The sequence below is a fragment of the Pelodiscus sinensis genome, chromosome 18 (genome assembly GCF_052426305.1).
Source record: "Pelodiscus sinensis isolate ZL-2025 chromosome 18, ASM5242630v1, whole genome shotgun sequence".
NCBI lineage: Eukaryota > Metazoa > Chordata > Testudines > Trionychidae > Pelodiscus > Pelodiscus sinensis.
In genome coordinates, this window is record NC_143069.1 from 6,694,651 (window position 1) to 6,715,584 (window position 20,934).

At 55.8% G+C, this 20,934-nt stretch overlaps 1 protein-coding gene across 1 annotated transcript in view; it reads left to right on the forward strand.

The window, feature by feature from the left end:
* The window catches only part of LOC149523179 (maestro heat-like repeat-containing protein family member 7), a 90,448-nt gene that overhangs the window by 51,531 nt on the left and 17,983 nt on the right, over positions 1-20,934 (forward strand). The window contains exons 5-9 of the mRNA XM_089769954.1: positions 1,149-1,254; positions 1,527-1,622; positions 1,783-1,887; positions 2,275-2,410; positions 2,640-2,734. Coding sequence (XP_089626080.1) covers positions 1,149-1,254; positions 1,527-1,622; positions 1,783-1,887; positions 2,275-2,410; positions 2,640-2,734 — 538 coding nt within the window. The remainder of the gene's footprint in view (positions 1-1,148; positions 1,255-1,526; positions 1,623-1,782; positions 1,888-2,274; positions 2,411-2,639; positions 2,735-20,934) is intronic.

Consider the following 20,934-nt stretch of genomic DNA (forward strand, 5'->3'; position numbering starts at 1 on the left):
TCTCCACACGGGGGGGACCCGAGATTGTCCGGCCCCTTCCCAGCACGTCCCCCCCCCTCCGGGAGGGGCTTGTCCCTGGGGATCCCCCTGGGGCCCCTTCTCCTGCATGACCTGGGCCCCCCAAGCTGGGGGCTCTTGTCATGCACCAGCTGGGCCCCCACAAGCCTGAGGCAGCAGTTGGGGGGAGTGTGGGTGCTTGGACAACCGGCAGCTCCCACCTCCACTCCTGGGAGGCCTGAGCCCTGCAGCTGTCCGTGGGGGGCAGGCAGGCCCCAGGCTCACAGACTCTCTCTGGGGTGCAGAGCCCAGCCGCCCTGCAGCGGTTCCTGCTGGCCATCCCCCTCGCCTGCCTCGCCGCCCTCCAAAGGGGCGAGGACACCCTGGCGCCGCGCTGCTGCAAGGACACCATGATGGCCAGGATCGTTGTAAGCGAGTCGCGGCGGCCGGGAGGAGGGGAGGGGATACGTGGGGTGGACAGGGGTCTGCCTGGGCCATGGCGGCGGGTGGGGGTGCTGGAAACGGGATGGGTGGAGCCAGGAGGGCTGGAGGTGGACATGGGGAGGGTGGGTGGGGATGCTGGAGGAGGGAGGGACACAGAAATGGGGCAGGTGTGGGGTGCCGGACAGGAAGGGGGATTCGGGACAGGGAGGGGTCTCCCCGGGCCATGGGGGGCTGGAAGGGAGCCGAGCGGGCTGCTGGGGATGCGCCTGGGGAGCAGGGATGAGGAGGTTCAGAGGCTGGTCACCAGGGCAGGGAGGGGCAGGAGACGGCCTGGGTACAAGGATTGAGCTGGTCCCGGTTTGGGAGGGGGGTACTGGGAGGGGCCCTGTGCCGGGCAGGGGGGCTACAGGGCAGCGGGAGGCAGTGGGGTTGGATCCTGCTGGGTGGGGGCGCTGGCCGTGTGAGCGTCTCTTGGGGGCCCCAGCCTCACACGCCCCTTTGTCTCCTTGGGTCTCACAGGAGATCATGGAGGACTCGCCCCCCCAGCTGGTCTTGGCCGACTGCCTCAACGCCGCCTGCAGCCTCAGGTACTGACCCCCCCCCCCCCCCCCGCCGACTCCCCCCAGAGCAGATCCCCTGGCCAGGGAGTGGGAAAGTCTCTGTCTCCTGCTGCTGAATTAACAGTCTCTGCCCCTCTCTCCTGCCAGCACCTTGCAGCCTCCCCTGCGGGCCCAGCTCCTGAGCCCCCTGCTGACGGCGGCCGTGGGACAGACTGTGTCTGGGGACTGGCAGCAGGAGCCCATCCACACGCAGGTACGTCCCTCTGGGCCCTGCTCCCGGGCTGGGCTGGAGCTCCAGAGAGGAGTGGGGGGGGGGGCAGAGGGAGGGAAGAAGCTGCAGGTTTGGATCCTTCCCTCCAGGGTTCCCGTTGCTCTCCCGGGGGGCCCGTCCCTTCCACGCCCAGCCTCGGCTCCTCCCTGCTCTGCGAGGCGGCTCAGACCCTGCTCAAGGCTGCACCCCGGAGCCAGCGGGTGGCTTGGATTCCCCAACCCCCCTCTGACCCAGGGCTCCCCCTTGTCTTGCAGCAGTTCATCCGGACCCTTCCCTACGACCTCCAGGCCCTACTGGCGAGCCTCCTCGCCGAGTCCCCAGACACCGCCCGGCTGCAGCTCATAATGGAGGTGAGCCCCGTGGGGGACGGGGCCATTGTCCCTGCTTCCTCGGGGGGCCGAGAGAGGAGCAGTGTCAGTGGCTGGGGGGGGCACAGTCCGAGAGGAGCCCCAGGCTCTGCCCAGAACCGGCACCTCCCTACGGGTCCTGACCTGCCTCTTTCCCCCCCAGCACCTGAGCCCGTGGCTGGAGTCCCGCCTGCCCCAGGAGCGAGCCAGGGCCCTTCGCAGCACCACGGCCCTGCTGGGAGTCGCCACCACCCTCCCGGGGTTTGACGTAAGTGACCTCGGAGCCGGGGGGTCTGGGGCTGCAGGGCGCGGGGCTGGGAGCGTCCCCGGGAGGCAGAGGCAGGGCCGGGAATGGGCCGGGAATGGGCCGCGTTCTCCTTTCCCCGGGGAGGGGCGACCCTGGGCCCTTCAGGGGGCTCTTGAGGGACTGGGCCCCAGACTGGGGAGTGGCCGTCAGTGGATCCCCTTGTTCCACCCCCGGAGTGACCCTTCAGTCGGGGCCATTGCTCAGGGTTGTCTCCTTGCAAGGCCGGCCCCGCCCCGCCCCGGGAGGTGTCTCTGTCCGTCCCCCGAGCTCAGACCCGCCTCGGCGGCCGTTTGCATGGGACGTGCAGCCCCAGGATGCTGAGGGACCCCCCCTCTTCTCTCCCCTCAGAACTCCGCCGACTGGCCGAGGATGGGTCACCACGTGGCCCAGCTGGGCCTTTTTATTTCGGACCCATCCGAAGACGTCAGCCGGCTGGCCCGGGAGGGGGTGCACAGCCTGTATCAACTCCTCCTGCACCACAGGGGTAAGGAACCCAGCCGGGACCTGGGCCCCAGGGACACCCTGAGGGTGCCGGCGGCGGGGGGAGGGGACCCAGCCCTTTTCCCCCAGACTGGCCCAAGGGGGGATGCGTCCCTCTGTGTTCCCCTTCTGCCCCCTGTGCCCCTCCATTTGCCCAGGGATGCCTGCAGGGGCCCGTGGGAGGGGAAGGGCTCAGACCTGCCAGCAGAATGACCCTGTTGTGTCTCTTGCAGGCCTCAACATCCACCAGGCAGAGGACCTGTGGTGCAGACACTACTACAAAGAAAGATGGGTCCTGGCTCACAGCAACAGCGTGAGGGTGGGAGAGGTAAGGACGCGCTGCCAGGGCAGGGCAGGGCTCGGGGGTGGGGCTGGCTGGGGCCCTCGTGGGGGTAGGAGGGTCTTGGGGGCAGGAGGAAGCTGTGACCTGGGGCAGGGGTTGGGGTGCCGGGTGAGGAGAGCGTCTGGGTGCAGGGTCTGGAAGGGAGTTTGGGGGAGGAGGAAGCTGTTTTAGCCCCAGGAGTTGGGGCCGGGCTCTGGGCCGTCAGCTGAAACCTCCTGTGCTCTTGATTTCAGGTCTTTGGGCAGCTCTTCACAGCAGAGCAGGAGAATTGCTTTTTGGACAAGGCTCTGCTCGCTGCCCGCTCCCCCCTGCGGCGCCCCAGCCAGGCCGGGCTGGTCCTGGCCCACGCCCTGCATGGGCAGGCCCATCAGCTCCTGGAATACATGGTGAGCAGCCGGAGCAGATCAGGAGAGTGGGGCAGGGCCAGGGTCTCCTTCCCATCCCCTCAGGGAGTCCCCCGCCCCTTTCCTCAGGCTGCCCCCACCCCACGTCCCTGCTGGCAGAATCCCTCCTGCCCCTGCGAGCGTCCCTGGGGGTGGGGGAGGCTCTGAACACAGAAACTGTCCTAGGAGGCGGGAGGGGGCCGAGGTGTCAGGAGCTCTGGGGGGGGGGGGGGTCAGGAGCTCACCCTGCGGGCCTGACGGGGGGTGACCAGAGAGCAGGGGGAGGAGGGTGGAAATGCTGGGGGACCAGTTCCCCTGAGTCCCCAGGGATGAATGTGACGGATTCTGCTTCCCTTGCAGCAGGAAGACACCCAGTGAGAGCAGCAAGAGCTGAGGAGCCAGCAGCTGCGTCCCCCTCCCCCCAACCCTCCCAATTGTATTGAATTGTATTTACATTCTCATTAAACAATGTTTCAAAAAACATTTGGATCAGGCTTGGTCAATAATTTGTAATGGGGGGGCCATTTTGGCAACTGATCAAGGGCCACATTTCTACCGAGGGCTTTGGGGTCTGGGACGGGGCGGTTGGGTGCAGAAGGGAGCTTAGGGGTGGAGCCTGGGTGCAGGGGGGGGGTATGATCTGGGGCGGTGGATAGGGGTGCAGGGTCCAGGAGGGGGTATGGGCGCAGGAGAGGACTCTGGCCTGGGGGAGGGGCTCTAGAGGGGTGCAGGGTCAGGGAGGGAGCTGTGACCTGTGTGAAGGGGGAGCAGAAGGTTTGGGGGAGGGGGTGTGGCTGCCAGAGAGGAGTCTGGCCTGGGGGAGGGGTGTCGGGGGGGTGCAGGGTCAGGGAGGGAGCTGTGACCTGGGTGAAGGGGGAGCAGAGGGTTTGGGGGAGGGGGTGCGGGTGCCAGAGAGGAGTCTGGCCTGGGGGAGGGGTGTTGGGGGGTGCAGGGTCAGGGAGGGAGCTGTGATCTGAGGGAATGGGGGACGCAGGTTTAGGTGGTCGCCTGGGACAGGCAGGCGGAGAGGGGACGTGGGCGCCAGGGGCAGGCTCTGGCTGCGGAGGTGCCTACCTAGGCAGCTGCGTATGGGGGAGCCCGACTGTCACCTGAGGGGATGGGGGAGCTCAATTTTCAACTGTGGGGAATGGAGGAAATACTGTGGAGTGGAGGGAGCGAGATGGGGGGCTGAATTGTTCCCGGAGGGGAGATCTCCCTGGCTTGGGGGGGGGGGGCGTTTCCAGGAAAGCCCTCACATAAGAGGGGGACAGACGGGGGGAGGGAGAGGACGGGGATGGGCAGGGCAGGGCAGGTGGAAATGGGGAGGGGCAGGAGAAGGGAAGGGGGAGGAGATGGAGGAGAGCAGGGGATAGGAGTGGGGGCGGGGATGAGGAGCAGGACAGAGGCAGGGCAGTGGTGGTGATGGCTGGCGGCTTTGCCAGAATAGCTGTGCCGGGGGGGGGGGGGGGGCTTTTGCCACACACCCAAGCCAAGCCAGCTGTGGCGGCAAAGCCTTGTGATGTAACCTAAGCCCTTGGCAAGGTCGGGATCAACCTGCTCTGACAATTTCTCGGACCGGCGGGATGAGAAACAAGGATCGTGCAGGGAGATGGGGATGACTAGGAAGCGAATCCAGGTGTGGGGGGAATATCCTGGGTTGGAGGGTCAGTCGATACCCCCGCCTGCCACTGTCTGCCGGGGCTCTGCCCGCAAGATGGAACCAACAGCTGAGTTTGCTTTTCTGCCCCGTCGTGGGCACAAAAGGCCCAGAGCAGCCTCCTGCTATCTTGGAGGAAAGGGGCCAAAGTTCAGGAAGCAGGTGCCAGGCTGGGCTGGAATCCGCGAGCTCCGCTTTTGCTTTGCCCTTCCTGGAAGCTGGGCTGCAGGTGAGTGGCGGTTTCATCTCCGCTCTTGGGGTGTTTCTTGTGGGTTCCGAGTGTGGATCTGAGAGCGGCTGCGCAGGGGCAATGTCATGAACGTGCTGTAAGCGTTACAGCCCCTTCTGCGCAGGCTGGCTCCAGCCTCCCGTCTGTCTCCAAGCCCTGGGGGAGAGGCGGGAGGCCAGCAGCATGGCCTAGTGGAGGGGGCAGGGGTTGGGCGTAAGAACTCCCGGGTTCTAATCTAATGCCACCTAGTGACTAAGGCACAGAGTTGTGTGTTAGACCCTTGCTCCGCAATTCTGCGCTCACTCTCGCGCTGGTGACCTTGGAGAGGCCTTTCAGGTCTCCCTTTCCCTGTCCATCAAAGGCAGGCAAGTGCGATGTAATGCCCTGGAGCAAGTGCTTTGGGACGTGTCGCACAAGTGTGCCTGGCTCACAAGCGTGTCAGCACAGCTGTGTAAAAGCGTGACGAGGGCTTTGAGATCGATGCCGAAGGCTTGTGAGGCTGTGGCTGGCCAAGTGACAGGGAAATGAAAGGTCAGAGTTTGGACAGTTAGATTTTATGGTAATACACTGAGGCGAAGCACTTTGGGCGTATAAACGATAATGTCTTTCCAAGTGCGTTAGTTCAAGCCGTGTCCTAGGAGCCAAGAGGTGAGACAAACATGCTTGGTCCTGTCTCGGTGCAGGGGTGGACTAGATCAGTGCTTCTCGACCAGTGGTACGAGTCCCCTTAAAGGTACTCAAGAGATGTCTGGGGGATACGTCAACACAACTGAAATTTTGCGAAAACTGAATTTTTGTTTTCAGTTTGACAGCGCTTTATTCTTTTTGTACCTTTTACACCCAAAAATGCCATCGCCCGCCCAGCTACGATGCAGTTGTTTAAACAAATGTGTTGCAACGGTAGAAAAAAATTGTGTGTGTCTGAAAACTGTAGGTACTGGGGGTACTTACACATTTTTTTTTAAAGGGGTACATTATAAAAAAAATTTGCGAAACACTGGACCTATCATGGTCCCTTTCACTCAGACTTTTCTATGATTCTGTGACAGGGCTGGGCGATAATTTTCAGAAGGGGGCCACTTAATGGATTTTGGTATGGGGTCATAGGCCGGCTCCACCCACAGAAGGGGCGGAGCCTGAGGCAGAAGGGGCGGTGTTGTGGACTAGCCCACCCTCAGAGTTCTCCGTGGCTGAGGCTTTCAATTAAAAGCACAGAAAAGAGCTCACAGCTTTGCCACTACTGGCAGCTGTCCAGCGTGGCTGCAGCTTTTTAAAGGGCTCGTGGCTCCTGCCCCTGCTGTAAACATGAGCCGTGAATCATTTAAAATTGGATCCTGCACAAGCCAGGTCTATGGGACCCTATGGCCAGCTGGCACCTTGTTCACAGCTGTACTAATCTGAAAATGGCTGGAAGACACCACCATCATTAGGCTCCAGAGTCAACAGCACTTGCTTCTCTTGGAGCTACTTGTCAGAGGCAGGCAGCACAGTTTAGCAGCTCATTGGGACGTCTCCTTTCTGTTGTGAGATCTGGGCACTTTAGAATGGCTGTAGCTATTGAAAGCAAAGGCGCACAGCTATAGGCATGGGGGTTTTCAGCTTTATTCACCTAGGTGGCTGATTCCAGGAAGCAAGGGTGTGTGTGTGGGGGGGGGGGGGGAGTCCTGTACAGAGGGTTCCCTGGCCCCTCTGCTTCCATGGCTGTGCAACTGCCACCAGGTGGATTAGAACCTGGGACTTTTGGAGCTTAGGGCAGGAGCTGCTATAGCTTGAGTTATAAGTCAGTTGCCTCTCAGCATAGGCTGAAGAGCTCCCTTGTAATAATTGCTTGCTGGAAGTGGTCTCAGTGCCACTCCATAGGATAGTGACCCACATCAGGTGTGTGGGTTACAGCTGCAGGCCTGCTCCCAGCATGCGGATCTGCTCTCTGGGCGGCGTCTATAACTCTGTGGCTGCAGCCCTGCTCCCAGGACTGGATCTGCTCTCTGCCCATAGGCGTGCGCAGCACATTTCATTAGGGTGTGCACCCAAAGAATGTTTTTAAATGTACTCTTTGACCCCCATTAGCCATGCCCCCTGGCTCCCATTAGCCACGCCCCCTGACTCCCATTAGCCACGCCTCTGGAGGTAACACTTTCAGGGCAATATGGACACATGACCAGAAATAAAAGGTGTCATGTGACCTCCCCCCCCGCCCCCAAGGACTTTTCCCACCATCCTCTTACCAATAGGGATTAGTTTGGCCCTCACCAACCCCCCCGTGCAACGATCCTGCAATTGCATTAACCCAATGTGTGAGACATTAACTCGGGGGGTGGAGAGGCTGGGGGAAGTGTTCCCTCTAAGAGTTTCCTCCCATGAGCACAATACATTTTGTGTTGTGCACCAGTACTGAGTTTGTGGCTTGTTTGGATGTGTCAGTGTGGCACCCAAGTTATTCATAAATATCTTATGAACCACTTACCTGTCCCCTCTGCTGCCCTGTCTCCTTCCCTTCCTCCATCAGCTCCCCTGGTGCCTGCTGCCCCCCCAACCCCTCACCCACCTCTGCTGTCCTGACTCCTGCCCTTCTCACTGCCCTCGGCCTTCCCGAGACCTGCCCCCTCCAGCAGCCTTTCTCTCCCCCCCTGTGCCCACTCCTCCAGTAGCCCCACTCTGACCATGTGAGCTACCCCTCCTCATCCCCTTTCCTAACACCTCCCTCTACACACCTGTCCTGCCTCTCTCCTCTGGTGCTGGTCCCTCCCCTGCAGGTGTCTGCCCTTCTGCTTCACCCCCGGACTCCCTGGCACCTGCACCTTCCCTTACCCTTGCACCCTCTTGGTGCCTCCCCCTTCCCTCACTGCCCCTACCCACTTTGCCCACTCCATCACCACCCTCTGCCCCCGTTCCCCTCATGCCCCTGTGCCTTTACACGTGCCTTGCTCCATCTCCGCCTTCCTCATGCCCACCCCTTCTTTCAAGCCTTCTCCCAGCACCTCCCCTTCTCCCCTCTAGCCCCCAAAGCCCTTCCCCTCTCCTCTCCTAGCATCATCCTGTCCCCTCCCTCACTGACACCTCCCCTCCTGCCCTTTTCCTCATTGTCTCCACTTGGCCCCTGGGCATTTGTCTCTCTCCTACACCCTGACCCTTGGTGCCTTCCCCTTTCATCTCCTGACCTGCCACAAACCCCCACCCCGCAGACTCAGGTTCCCAAAGTTCCGGCAGTCCCCATCACTTGGTGCCTGCGCTGGGTCTGACTCGTAGGGTTGCGAGGTAGACCCTCCCCCCAAAAAACGGACACACTTGATCCTGGGCAGGGGGGAGGGAGGAAGAGGGACTGGCTGGGGGGGGGGGCAGGAACTGGCTGGAAGGAAGAGGGGATGGGAAGCAGCTCTGGGGGGGAGGGGCCAGATCCTGACCCCGGCCCCCCCTTCTCCCTCCCCGAGGCCAGTCATGCTGCCTCTGACCCCCTTCCTCCCTGAGGCCAGTCGCACTGCCCCCGATCCTGACCCCGGCCTCCCCTTCTCCCTCCCCGAGGCCAGCCCTGCTCCCCAGCTCAGTGCGGGCCCCTGCTCTCTCCTTAGCTCAGTCCCACTCTGCCGACCCTGGCTCCCTCCTGGCTCCCTGCTCTGCCAGTCAGGCTGAACTGGGACTTTAGCCTCTCCCCGTTGTTCCTGGGGACTGTCAGTCTCAGGATCTTGATCTCTCATTTCCCCTGCCTTTCACTGAGTTTCAGTAAGGAGCTAGCGGCAATAATGCCTCTACTTTTTCCCCCACTCCTGTGCGGAATACATTTTGTTATGTGCACCAAGGCATGCACGGATGTGCACTGTTACGTGACGTGGAGTTTCACAGCATGGGAAGAAATCAGTGGAAATACAGAGAGCTTGAGTAGTTGCAAGTGTCCATTTTATTGCATAGCACGGAGCTAGCTAGAAAAAACCCAAACCAGCTGGGCTGACCCCCAGTGACCTAACGCAGTTACTATAACAACAAGATCTATGTCTACACCCAGTACACCACATGCACCACCACTAGAAACACATGCTACCGGCTAGCAAGCTGGGCAGCATTTGAATATCTCCTGGCTGGCCGCCCAAGAGCTCAGCTTGCAGGGAACACTGGCTAACCGTCCCCTTCCACCTGGAGAAGGGAGAGACAGGAAAGCAGCAACAGAGCATCTGCCTGGGGGAAGCCCGAATCCCATGCAGGAGTGGAGCCCTGTTCCTTGTTCCAGGCCCTTGCTAGAGTCCCCTCCCGTAGCTGCAGCTATGGCCGGCAGTTTTAAAAGCGGACTTACGCTGGCCCTGCAACCCGAGCGACTCTGTCAGTGGGTGCTTATCACTCCATCACCTCGAGCTGTTTAACCAGCTTGTTTAACCAAGGAGGGAGGGAAAGGGAAACCTTTGGCCATTTGAGGGTTGCGTGCCAATGGAGGGAAAGGGGATGGATAAAAAGGGGCTGAGCACACGGTACTGCCTCTTTTTAAACCCAGGCCCAAAGATGTCCTGGAATTCTGGGCCACTGGCCTGAAGGAGATGGTCAAACTGCCTGGCAGCTGGACTTTTGGAGTCTTGTTATTCCTGGGCTCCTGGTAGCGATGGCTCCCATTCCAGGGGATTCCTGCCAGGTAGTTTACCTCAGACAGCAGCTTTTATTCCCCCGTGTCACTTCTCCCGGTATCTGAGACTTTGGTCATGGGGATCAAGCATTTAACATGATTCCAAGAGGAACCGGATGGTTCATCTAGCGAGCCAGGCTCACCGATATTTGAGTAGTTAATAAAAATCCCTAGTTGCTGTGTGTAGGTCTAAAAAGTGAAGGTTAGTATCATTAGTCTTATTTTACAGACAGGGAATAACCTCTCCAACCTGTGGGAGAGGCAGGAATAGAACCCAGGTTTCCTGATACCACAGTAAGGGCTTTGTTACCAGGCTACATCCTGTACTAGAAAGGATGGGCCTGAAGCATGGGCCTGGTGTAAGGCCTGAGGCCTGAACCAAAGTAAGCAAGAGTTAGCTGAAGAGAAACAGGCAGGTCGTGTCAAAAGCAGACGGTTGCCTGAAAGTCTTGGGACTTAACCCTAACTGTCTTGCCTGGAAAGGTTGAAACCATAGACAAAAGGTCCTAGAAAGTCTCCAGGAATGCTAGAGAAGCAGGAAGCGAGTTGACAGGAGGCCAGGAAAGAAAATGGAAACAGAATTTGGGGTTTTGAATTGGAAGCAGTGATGTGCCTGTTGTGTGATCATGCCTGGAAGATGTGAATTAAGCCAGGAACCTGGGCAAGCAGAATCCAGCGACTTTCTTGGCTAGGGAAAGACTAAATCTTGGAACAAGAGAGATGTGAGTAGAACAGGGAATTTTTAGTCAGATGCTACTAAGTTATTTTCTTTATTTTTTTAGTTTGTTGGACTTCTTTTTGCTAAGCACATGTAACTATCCCCCTTTACCCTAGAACTCTTCAAACTGAATCCCAGGGAAGCGATTTTCTGTGTTTTAATCTTTCTTTTTTCAGTTTCTTTGTAACACCTAGCAACCAAGTAGATACGCTGGAGGGCAGTAGATATGCTGGAGGGCAGGGATAGGGTCCAGAGTGACCTAGACAGATTAGAGGATTGGGCCAAAAGAAATCTGATGAGGTTCAACAAGGACAAGTGCAGAGTCCTGCACTTGGGATGGAAGAATCCCGAGCATAGTTACAGGCTGGGGACCGACTGGCTAAGTAGCAGTTCAGCAGAAAAGGACCTGGGGGTTACAGTGGATGAGAAGCTGGATATGAGTCAACAGTGTGACCTTGTAGCCAAGAAACCTAATGGCATATTAGGGGGCATTAGGAGGAGCATTGCCAGCAGATCCAGAGAAGTGATTATTCCCCTTCATTCGGCTCTGGTGAGGCCACATCTGGCGTATTGTGTCCAGTTCTGGGGCCCCCACTATAGAAAGGATGTGGACGCATTGGAGAGGGTCCAGCGGAGGGCGACCAAAATGATTAGGGGGCTGGAGCGCATGACCTATGAGGAGAGACTGAGGGATTTGGGTTTGTTTAGTCTGCAGAAGAGAAGAGCGAGGGGGGATTTGATAGCAGCCTTCAACTTCCTGAAGGGAGGTTCCAAAGAGGATGGAGAGAGGCTGTTCACAGTAGTGACGGATGGCAGAACAAGGAGAAATGGTCTCAAGTTACAATGGGGAAGGTCTAGGTTGGATATTAGGAAAAACTATTTCACTAGGAGGGTAGGGAAACACTGAGATGGGTTCCCTAGGGAGGTGGTGGAATCTGCATCCCTAGAGGTTTTTAAGTCTTGGCTTGACAAAGCCCTGGATGGATTGATTTAATTGGGATAGGTCCTGCCTTGGGCAGGGGCTGGACTTGATGACTCCTGAGGTCTCTTCCAGCTCTATGGTTCTATGATTCTAAGTAATGTTTCACCAAGTGTATTTGTTTTGTTAATAGACGTCACATTTTTAAAACCATGATCTGATTCCTGCATCCTAGAGGGCGGAAGGTTCTGTATGCACGTGCCTAAGACAGCAAGCCATACTTCTAGGAGAAATTACAGGTTTTCAAGCTCTCTCTGGAGGGAGTGTCAAGGACAAGGAAGGTACCCCACAGGAGGGAATTCTGAAATGCGCCTGTCTGGTTCTCAAAGGGGTTTGTGCATTTGGATGATGGCAGCAACACCAACACAAGCCTCCAGTGGCAGGGTATTTTAAAGTCTCTTGTGGGCCCCCACCTTCTGCACTTGGAGTGCCAGAGTGGGAAACAGCCTTGACATGACCCCTCTCCAATTTATCAACATCCATCTGGAATTCTGGTCACCAGAGCTGGGCACAGAACTCCAGCAGCAGAAGTTCAAGTGCCGAATAAAGAGGCTAAGTCGGTTCCCCACTCTGGCACTTGGAGTGCAGAAGGTGTGGGCCCAAAAGAGACCTTAAAATACCGTGTCTCTATGGGCTTCTGCTTCAAAACTCCCCAAGGTCACAGATTCCCTGAGCTTAGGAGGGTTGCTGCCTCTACCCAAGTGGAAAAAAACTTTTTCTTCTTGAACGCAGGAAGAAGTCACTTGGGAACGTATTCCAGAAGGGTACCCCAAACTCTTTTACACAAGAGCCAAAAGAAATCTGATGAGGTTCAACAAGGACAAGTGCGGAGTCCTGCACTTGGGACAGAAGAATCCCAAGCATTGTTACAGGCCTGGGACCAACCAGCTAAGTAGTAGTTCTGCAGAAAAGGACCTGGGGGTTACAGTGGATGAGAAGCTGGAGATGAGTCAACAGTGTGCCCTTGTAGCCAAGAAGGCTAATGGCATATTAGGTTGCATTAGGAGGAGCATTGCCAGCAGATCCAGAGATGTCATTATTCCCTTTTATTTAGCACTTGGAAAGAAAAAAAGAAAAATGAAAACAAACTGTAATTTCTGATAGCTGTCCTCTTAGTCTTAGGCAGGTATACACAGACCTCCTATTACTTTCCAGGATACAAAATCAGATCATAGCCTTAAAATAGGTGATTATATTAAGAAAACAAAAAGGTATTCATTTGTAAAGCTGACTTGGCTGCTAGGAGTTATAGCGCAACTGAGAAAAGAACAGATTAAAACACAGACAATTGCATCCCTGGGATTCAGTTTAAAGTTATAGTGGGGAGAGGAGGGGATATGGATTTAGCACAGAGGAGTTTAACCAAACAACAAAACAAAAAAATAACCTGATCGCATCTAAATAAACATTCTCTATCTACTCAAGTATCCACACTTCCAAGGTCCAGTCCAATTCTAGGCCCAGGTATTCTTTTTTTTAGGCATGATGTCCCTGCCCAGTTCAATTCATCCCCCCCCTCATCCCCTTCCACAGCTCCAGGATTAAACTCACAAAGAAAAACAGCAGACAGATTCCCTTTTAATGCAGATCTGAACTCTTTCTTCTCACTGGTGCTCCTGGCTCCCTGCCAACACTTTCTAGCTAGCTAGGTTTAACCCTTTAGTCACTGAATACTGGGATGTTCAGAAAAGAACAGTGGGCCTCCCATCCATCACAGAAGCGAGACAGCCTCTTTACTCCTGCTCAAGCGTTTCCTGTTTATACATCCCAGAATTACAATAGCTTTTTAAGCCCCAACGCCACAATGGGAGCTCATGTTCTGCTGATTACCCACCATGACCTCTACATCTCTTTTCCCCGCCCTGCAAGTCTGGCCCACAGAACCATGGGAAGTGGCATAGGCTAGCCTGGGCCAGGGCAAAGGAACACGTGGGCCTTTCTCTTCTCCATCTCTCCCTCTGCATTGCACAGCAGGGCGCAGGAGTGCCAGGGGGCTCTGTGGACGCTGTTTGGCTTAATGCCAGCGAAAGCAGGGTCTACAGGAGTACTTACGGGCTCCTAGTGTTAAGAGCTGTGATGTGGTTGCCTCAGCAGCGTGGCTCAGTGCTTCTGTTCTTGGAGCTCTGGTGTGATCAGTGGTCAGTGCAGGTAACGCAGCCTGCTCCTGCTGCAGATCTCGCTGTTATGCACAAAGACCGACCACAGACACCGTCTGGTGACAGAGGCACTTGGCCAGGTTTATAGCCGTGTAGTCACAGATCTAGTGCCCTGGATTTGCGGTTACGCGTGCACCAACTCAAGTGCTCCAGGATGAGGAGCAATTCAGTCAGTAAGTCTCTGTTGTCCCTTCGGCCATGCAAAGGGGGTAAGGCCAGGCACCCCAATATTTATAGCCTAAAATAAACTTGTCTGGTTTCGGACATTTGTTTGCTCCCTCCCCTTGTACCTAGTACCTTGAACCGAAAAATATTAGAAGAGACACTGTTGAGCATCCACTGCGGATGCGCTCGGTGAGGCTAATCTTCGTGTTTTACCTCATCCCCGTTGCAGGGTTCCAGACCAAGGAGGATATCTACTGCCTCGCTTTAGCGAAGGCCCTGTACACTGTGCCCACGCCAGTGACTGCTGGGTTTTATGCACCATGGGGACATTGCAAAAACCTGCTCTTACACAAAATCAAGGGTGAGTACTGCCCCGGGGAACGTAAGACGGGGAAGGAACCTTGTGGGGATGGGGATTAGTGGATGACAACTATCTCCAAAGAGCCAGAGCCACCCGTACTCATTTGCCGATTATGCAATCGCATAGGGGACCTGAAAATTTGGAGCAGCACTGGGTTTTCATGTCCACTCCACCCACCTGCCTCTTCCTATCCATGGTCTGTGGCTCTGCTTCCTCCAGCAGCAGAAGTTCTAGAAGATCTAGTTAATTTACAAGTGACAAAGTCTGCTCGAGCTACTGGCCGAACATCGACGACATGGTAATGAAGCCATTTAACAGGCATTTGCCAACCTCTGCTAAATGTTTGCTGAATTTACTGTGAGAGTCGACAGGACCTTAGTTTAAAATGTGTTTGTTTATTAGTGTGTGGATGAGGGTTATAAAATCACATCGCTAAAAATTCAACATCCATCTGGGCTGCTGTTGGGCAGATGGGCACCAGTTTAATAGAACGGTGTAGGATCCCATCAATCCTAAGGATGGCTTTGCCAAGAGCTACCCATTCTTGATTGCTTCCCAGAAGGGAGGGATTGTGAAGCTGGAAGACCCTTCAGGAGGAGAGATTTAAGGCACTGCCAGGTACCTAACATATCTTCCTCTTTTATCTCAGAGAACATGGAAAACGAATCGAAGAAGAAAGACCAGGAGGAATTTCAGCGGAAGCAGAAGATGCAGCGTGACAACACTGGCCGGGATCTACTCAAGCTCCTGTTACTCATGATCTTCTACCGACCGGTCCTGACGGAGCAGCAGAAGTGGAGAAGGAACGTGATACACGTCTTCATCCATTTCAGCGCCTGGGAGTACGCGGGCTGCGACCAGCTCTGGGCAGGCCTCATTACCACACTGTGCGACGGCATCGAAAGCCACTTTGGTCTCCTACCCATGAGCATTTACAGGACCATAGACAGGAAATGTAGCATCATCGAAAGACCAGGGGATCAGGAATGGGTTAGCAAGAAGTTCCTCTTCCTCCCGCTGTGGGTGGCTGTGATCCTTTTGATCATGGTAGCTATTGGGGTGGGTGGTCTCCTCCTAGTGTTTGGGATCCCCATCGGGGATGCCTCGGGAGACGCCATAGCTGTCGTGGAAGGCATTGGGGTGACGGCTGTCAGCGTCTCTGCAGCAGCTGCCATACGGCTCACTATCACAGTGGTACGAAACATTATCGTCACCCAGAAGAGCCAGCTGGAGAGACAGATGAACCAGACGGCTCTCAGCGCACAGCTGGGCTTCATGAGCTGCGTGAAAAGCGAAGTCAGGACAATCACTGTGTTCCTGCAGTACATGGAGATCTTCCAGCGGCGGAAGCTGCGGGTGGTGCTGGAGATCACCCACTTGGATACATGCAGCCCTGACAAGGTGGTGGGCGTCCTTGATGCCATGAACATTCTCCTCTCAGACGATGACGCCCCGTTCATCTCCATCCTGGCTGTTGACTCCAGCATCATTGTCGACTCCGTGGAAAGCTCCAAGTATATGAGAGGTATGGCCAACAACGGCTACGAGTTCTTAAACCGCATTGTCACCCTGCTCTTCTCTGTCCCTCGGATGGACTGCGACACCAAGCGGAGGCTGATCAGGAATATCATCGCGCGCAAGGAGCAGCTAGAGGCAGAGGTCGGCTTCCGGCAGGATGGCAAGATGGAAGCCAGCTCTGACTTCCTCAACATCTCTCGCTACCATTCGGCCAACCACGATGCCCAGAATCCAGTTGCAGAGGACAGCCAGATACCTCTCATGGTTGGAACCCCAGCGCTGGGAACCGGCAGCTGCGGGAAAGGTATCCGAGCCAAAGACCTCATTCAAGATGCTTTCGACTACCTCCTGGATGACGCCTTGAAGGAATTCATGACAGACAACGTGGTGCAGATGCGGCGCATCGTGAACACCGTCACCATCACCATCAGGCTGCTGGCGAGTAACATCCCCAAGGATGAAGTGTGTCCGAAGAAGGTGGTGGAATGGGTGCTCCTTGCCAACCAGTGGCCGTGCCGTCTGAGCTGGCTCTTGCAGTGCATCGAGGATGAGGAGCAGAGGAGCCGAATGGGCAGCTGCCATGGAAGCCCGCTCCGCCCCGACATGTCTCTGTGGGAGGTCTACGAGAAGTACATGGAAGAGCTGGACATGCTGAAAGGCCAGATGGAAAAGCTGCTGGAACTGGACCAGGATCCCGAGCTGTTCCACACTTTCCTGTGCGGCAGGTTTCGGGTGGAGGAGGCCCTCTTCTACCTCCCCTTCACGGTCAATTTGGACCCATCCCTGAAAAGACAGATGGAGCTGCAACGTGGCAGCCACAGACTGAAACGGACAAAGAAATTCGACAAGCTCAGCGCCTGCACTCTGCTGGGTATGACGGTGGAGGATGTCTGCCGAGAGGTGGGTCACCCTTGGGTTTCCTTCCTTCGAGCAGGGCCAGCTGTCGATAGAATGTCCATGCCTCTTCATTGGAAGAAGAATGTCATTCATGTGACAGCAGCTGCCCGCAGATGACGGCTACAGGCAGAGCCATCTTTGCAAATCGTGGGGCCCTGAATAATTGAGGGCCCTTCTGCAGGATTGCCTGGGCCTTTTCCCCTCATGCAGCTTCTGCTGGAGGTCTGGTCGTTCCTACTACCTCCCTACCCCAAGCAGGGCTCAGGAACTAGAGCAGAGTTGCAGATCCTCTCTGCTTGCTAGCTTGCTGCTGCTGCTGATTTGAACCCCGTAGCAGATTTGAACCTAGGCCCTCTAGGAGTGTGTCTAAACTACATGGCTCCGTCGACGGAGCCATGTAGATGAGGCTGATCGGCAGAGGGAAATGAAGCCGCGATTTAAATAATCGTGGCTTCATTTAAATTTAAATGGCTGCCGCGCTCTGCCGACCAGCTGATGATCAGCTGTTTGTCGGCAGATCGGGGCAGTCTGGACGCTTCCCCGTCGACGTGAAAGCCCTTTGTCGACCTCCCCGGTAAACCTCATCCCACGAGGCATCAGGGGAGGTCGACAAAGGGCTTTCATGTCGACGGGAGCGTCCACACTGCCCCGATCTGCCGACAAACAGCTGATCATCAGCTGGTCGGCAGAGCGCGGCAGCCATTTAAATTTAAATGAAGCCGCGATTATTTAAATCGCGGCTTCATTTCCCTCTGCCGATCAGCCTCATCTACATGGCTCCATTGATGGAGCCATGTAGTTTAGACACACCCCTAGAGGCCTCGACAGCTGGAGCCATGAAGGCAGCTGGCTCCCAGCTTAGGATGTAGAGCTCCCTTGTTCTTATCTCTGGCTGTAAGAGGTCCAATTGCCACACAAAGGGACAGTGAACCACACACACTAGGTGTGTGGATTACACTGCCAGCTGAGAGGAGCACGTGGGGGAGGGCGAAGGGAAAAGCCTTGCAGCAGACAGGACACAGCGTCCCCAGAGACGAACCGGCAGAGGCATATCCTCAGACATACAAGAACACATGGCTGCTGCATTGGGGAACTCAAAAATTTGGTGCCCAAATTTTCCGGTGCCCTATGCAGCTACATATTTCCCATGGGCCTAGGGACAGCCCTGACTACGGGCCCCAGAGCTGGGAGAAAACTGTCCCACATAACTGGTGCATAACTGGAGGGAGAGGAGCGAGAACTAGTGGGGGTAGGATGTTGAGGGGAACAGGCGGTGTGGGATGGGGGCTTTCGGGGAAGGCACAGTGTGGGTTTGAGGCCTCAGGAGTAGGGGGGGCACATGAGGGGGAATGGGCAGAGTGAGGATGAGGGGGAAAGGGTGATGTAGGGGGCAAGGCCACAGTCCGGGCTCTGCTAGTTCCCCCACTTTCTGCTGCTCCTGACTCTTGGTTTGCACAAAAAATTTCTGCTTGGAACAACTCGGTTCCTTGCAGCTCTTTCCTCCAACCCCGAAGCCATTGGCTGGCTCTCCCCGGGTTCATCCTTTACGCTCTGAAGTGACTTGGGTCGGTTTTAAGACTGGGAGACCCGTAGCTGTCTGTTATGCACTCCAGAGAGAAGAAAGGCAAAAACATAAATACTCTTGCTGGAGGCCTGCAGCGTAATACCCCTTATCCAGAATAACACACAAGAACCCTGAGGCTATGTCTACACTGCTAGCTTTTGCCTGCAGAGAGCATGCTAGGGTGTGTCTAGACTACATGCCTCCGTCGACGGAGGCATGTAGATTAGACAGATCGGCAGAGGGAAATGAAGCCGCGATTAAAATAATCGCGGCTTCATTTAAATTTAAATGGCTGCCCTGCTCTGCCGATCAGCTGTTTGTCGGCAGATCGGGGCAGTCTGGACGTTCCCCTGTCGACAGAAAACCCTTTTGTCGACCGCCCCGTTATGCCTCGTGGGATGAGGTTTACCTTGGCGGTCGACAAAAGGGTTTTCTGTCGACAGGGGAACGTCCAGACTGCCCCGATCTGCCGACAAACAGCTGATCGGCAGAGCAGGGCAGCCATTTAAATTTAAATGAAGCCGCGATTATTTTAATCGCGGCTTCATTTCCCTCTGCCGATCTGTCTAATCTACATGCCTCCGTCGACGGAGGCATGTAGTCCAGACACACCCCTAATGAAGCACAAGAAGTTGCTAAGGAGTGCTTCATTAGCATACTCTCTGCCTGCAAAAGCCCGCAGTGTAGATATAGCCTTAGGTCGAGAGGCCCAACTCCACCCCCGTCAGGCTGACTGCATGCTTCCCTCCAGCCTACAAGCAGGGTCAGGAAACCTTCCCTCTTCATTTCAACACACCCCTCCAGTGGTCCCTGCATTGCTAGCTTTTGCCTGCAGAGAGCATGCTATTTCCCCTGCCGTGCCAACTTGCTCAGCGGTGCCCCTAGCAGAATCCAAGCACACGGCAGTGGGGTGTGCTGGGTACCATACCTGGCCCCACAGCCGGCCGGCCCGCCTTGTTTGCTAGAATCTGAGCAAGCCCAGACAGGTTCCTCTCGGGAGCTATAGCGGACCCTTCCTAAAAACGTGTTTGGCGACATGTTCAGTAGATGCACGGCACTAACGGGTGCTCCCACTTCTCTTCCAGATGGACACAATCGGCTTGAAGGAGGAAAACGTCCCGCTGTACAAACAGAGGCTCAGGGACCATAATCTCAACGGGCGCGCGCTGGTCTACAGTGACAACACTGAAATCAAAGAGGCCCTGCACATGAGTCTTGGCGAATGGACCCTCTTTAGCATCCATTTCCTTGGAGTGTTTCCCCCGGCGAATTTGGCCTCTTCTGTGGTGTCCCCCGTCCCGTTCCACGTCAGGCCAGAGGCTCTGAAGAACATGGTTGCCTTAAGAGAGACTGTGGCGAGAGGGAGCAAGCTCTCTCTGAACAGCTCCAGGGAAGATCTTTGGGAAAAGAGATAACTCTGAATCCTGAACACAGAGGTGAAAGTGCCCTGGTGCGCAGCTCCAGCAAGAACTGCAAAGACCTGGGCTGCAACAGGACAGTACCTGTGAGAAACTGTAAAGTTACTTTCACGGCCGCCTGTACAAAACCAGAAGCAAGATCGGGGCTTTCGCCCACAGTGTACCTCCCTGCGTCTCCAGTGACATCGCACGGATGAATCATAGAATCCTAGAGTTGGAAAAGACCTCAGGAGTCATCAAGTCCAGCCCCCTGCCCAAGGCAGGACCAATCCCAACTCAATCATCCCAGCCAGGGCTTTGTCAAACCGAGACATAAAAACCTCTAGGGATGGAGATTCCACCACCTCCCTAGGGAACCCAGCCCAGCGCTTCCCCACCCTCCTAGGGAAATAGTTTTTCTTAATATCCAACCTAGACCTCCCCCACTGTAACCTGAGACCACTGTTCCGTGTTCTGCCATCCCTCACTACTGAGAACAGCCTCTCTCCATCCTCTTTGGAACCTCCCTTCAGGAAGTTGAAGGCTGCTATCAAATCCCCCCTCACTCTGTGCTTCTACAGGCTAAACAAACCCAAATCCCCCAGTTTCTCCTCATAGGTCATGTGCTCCAGACCCCGAATCATTTTGGTCAAGCTCCCCTGGACCTCTTCCAATGCGTCCCCATCCTTCCTGTAGTTGGGGGCCCAGAACTGGACGCAATACTCCAGATGTGGCCTCACAAGAGCCGAATAAAGGGGAATAATCACTTCTCTAGACCTGCTGGCAATGCTCCTCCTAATGCCCCCTAATATACCATTAACCTTCTTGGCTTCAAGGCCACCCTGTTGACTCATCTCCGGCTTCTCATCCACTGTAATCCCCAGGTCCTTTTCTGCTGAACTGCTGCTTAGCCAGTCGGTCCCCAGCCTGTAACAATGCTTGAAGCAATCAGATGACAAGAGAAGAATTAAGGATCCGGGGGGGGGAGGAGGGGGGGACTGTACTGGGTCTGAGGGATTTGGGGCACATTCATGTCAACGGGGCTGGTGACACACGTTGTCGGGCCCTGGGTAATGTATGGGAGGGGGTCGGCTCTAGACCCCCTCAAAGGGGCAAAGCTAAAGGTAGGAGGGGCAAGGCTAGGGCCAATCAGGCCTTAGCGCCACCCACCTTGCACCAGACAGAGCTCTAGGATTGATTTCATTTGCCCGGGTCTCTGGCAGTGGCGGCTGCCATAATAGTCGATACAGTGACCCAGAGGCCTGGACCCTTTTAAATCATCAGCTCCCGGGACAACTGCCCCCTTTGCCTCTCCCCCTCCCCATCCGTGGCCCCTGTCTGGGGGGCTTCAGACCCTGGTGGTCAAAGTATTTTGGTCTGGTTAGTACAGCAGGGGACAGGGAGTTGGGACATACGGGTCCTATTCCTAGCGCTGCCACTGGCTTGCTGTTTGTTTTTGAACAAGCTGCTCCTCCTTTTTGGGACTCAGTTGCCTCTGTAGTAAGTTGCGGGTTGGTAACATAAAATCAGCAGGCCCGAATAAAGGCCGGTAACATAA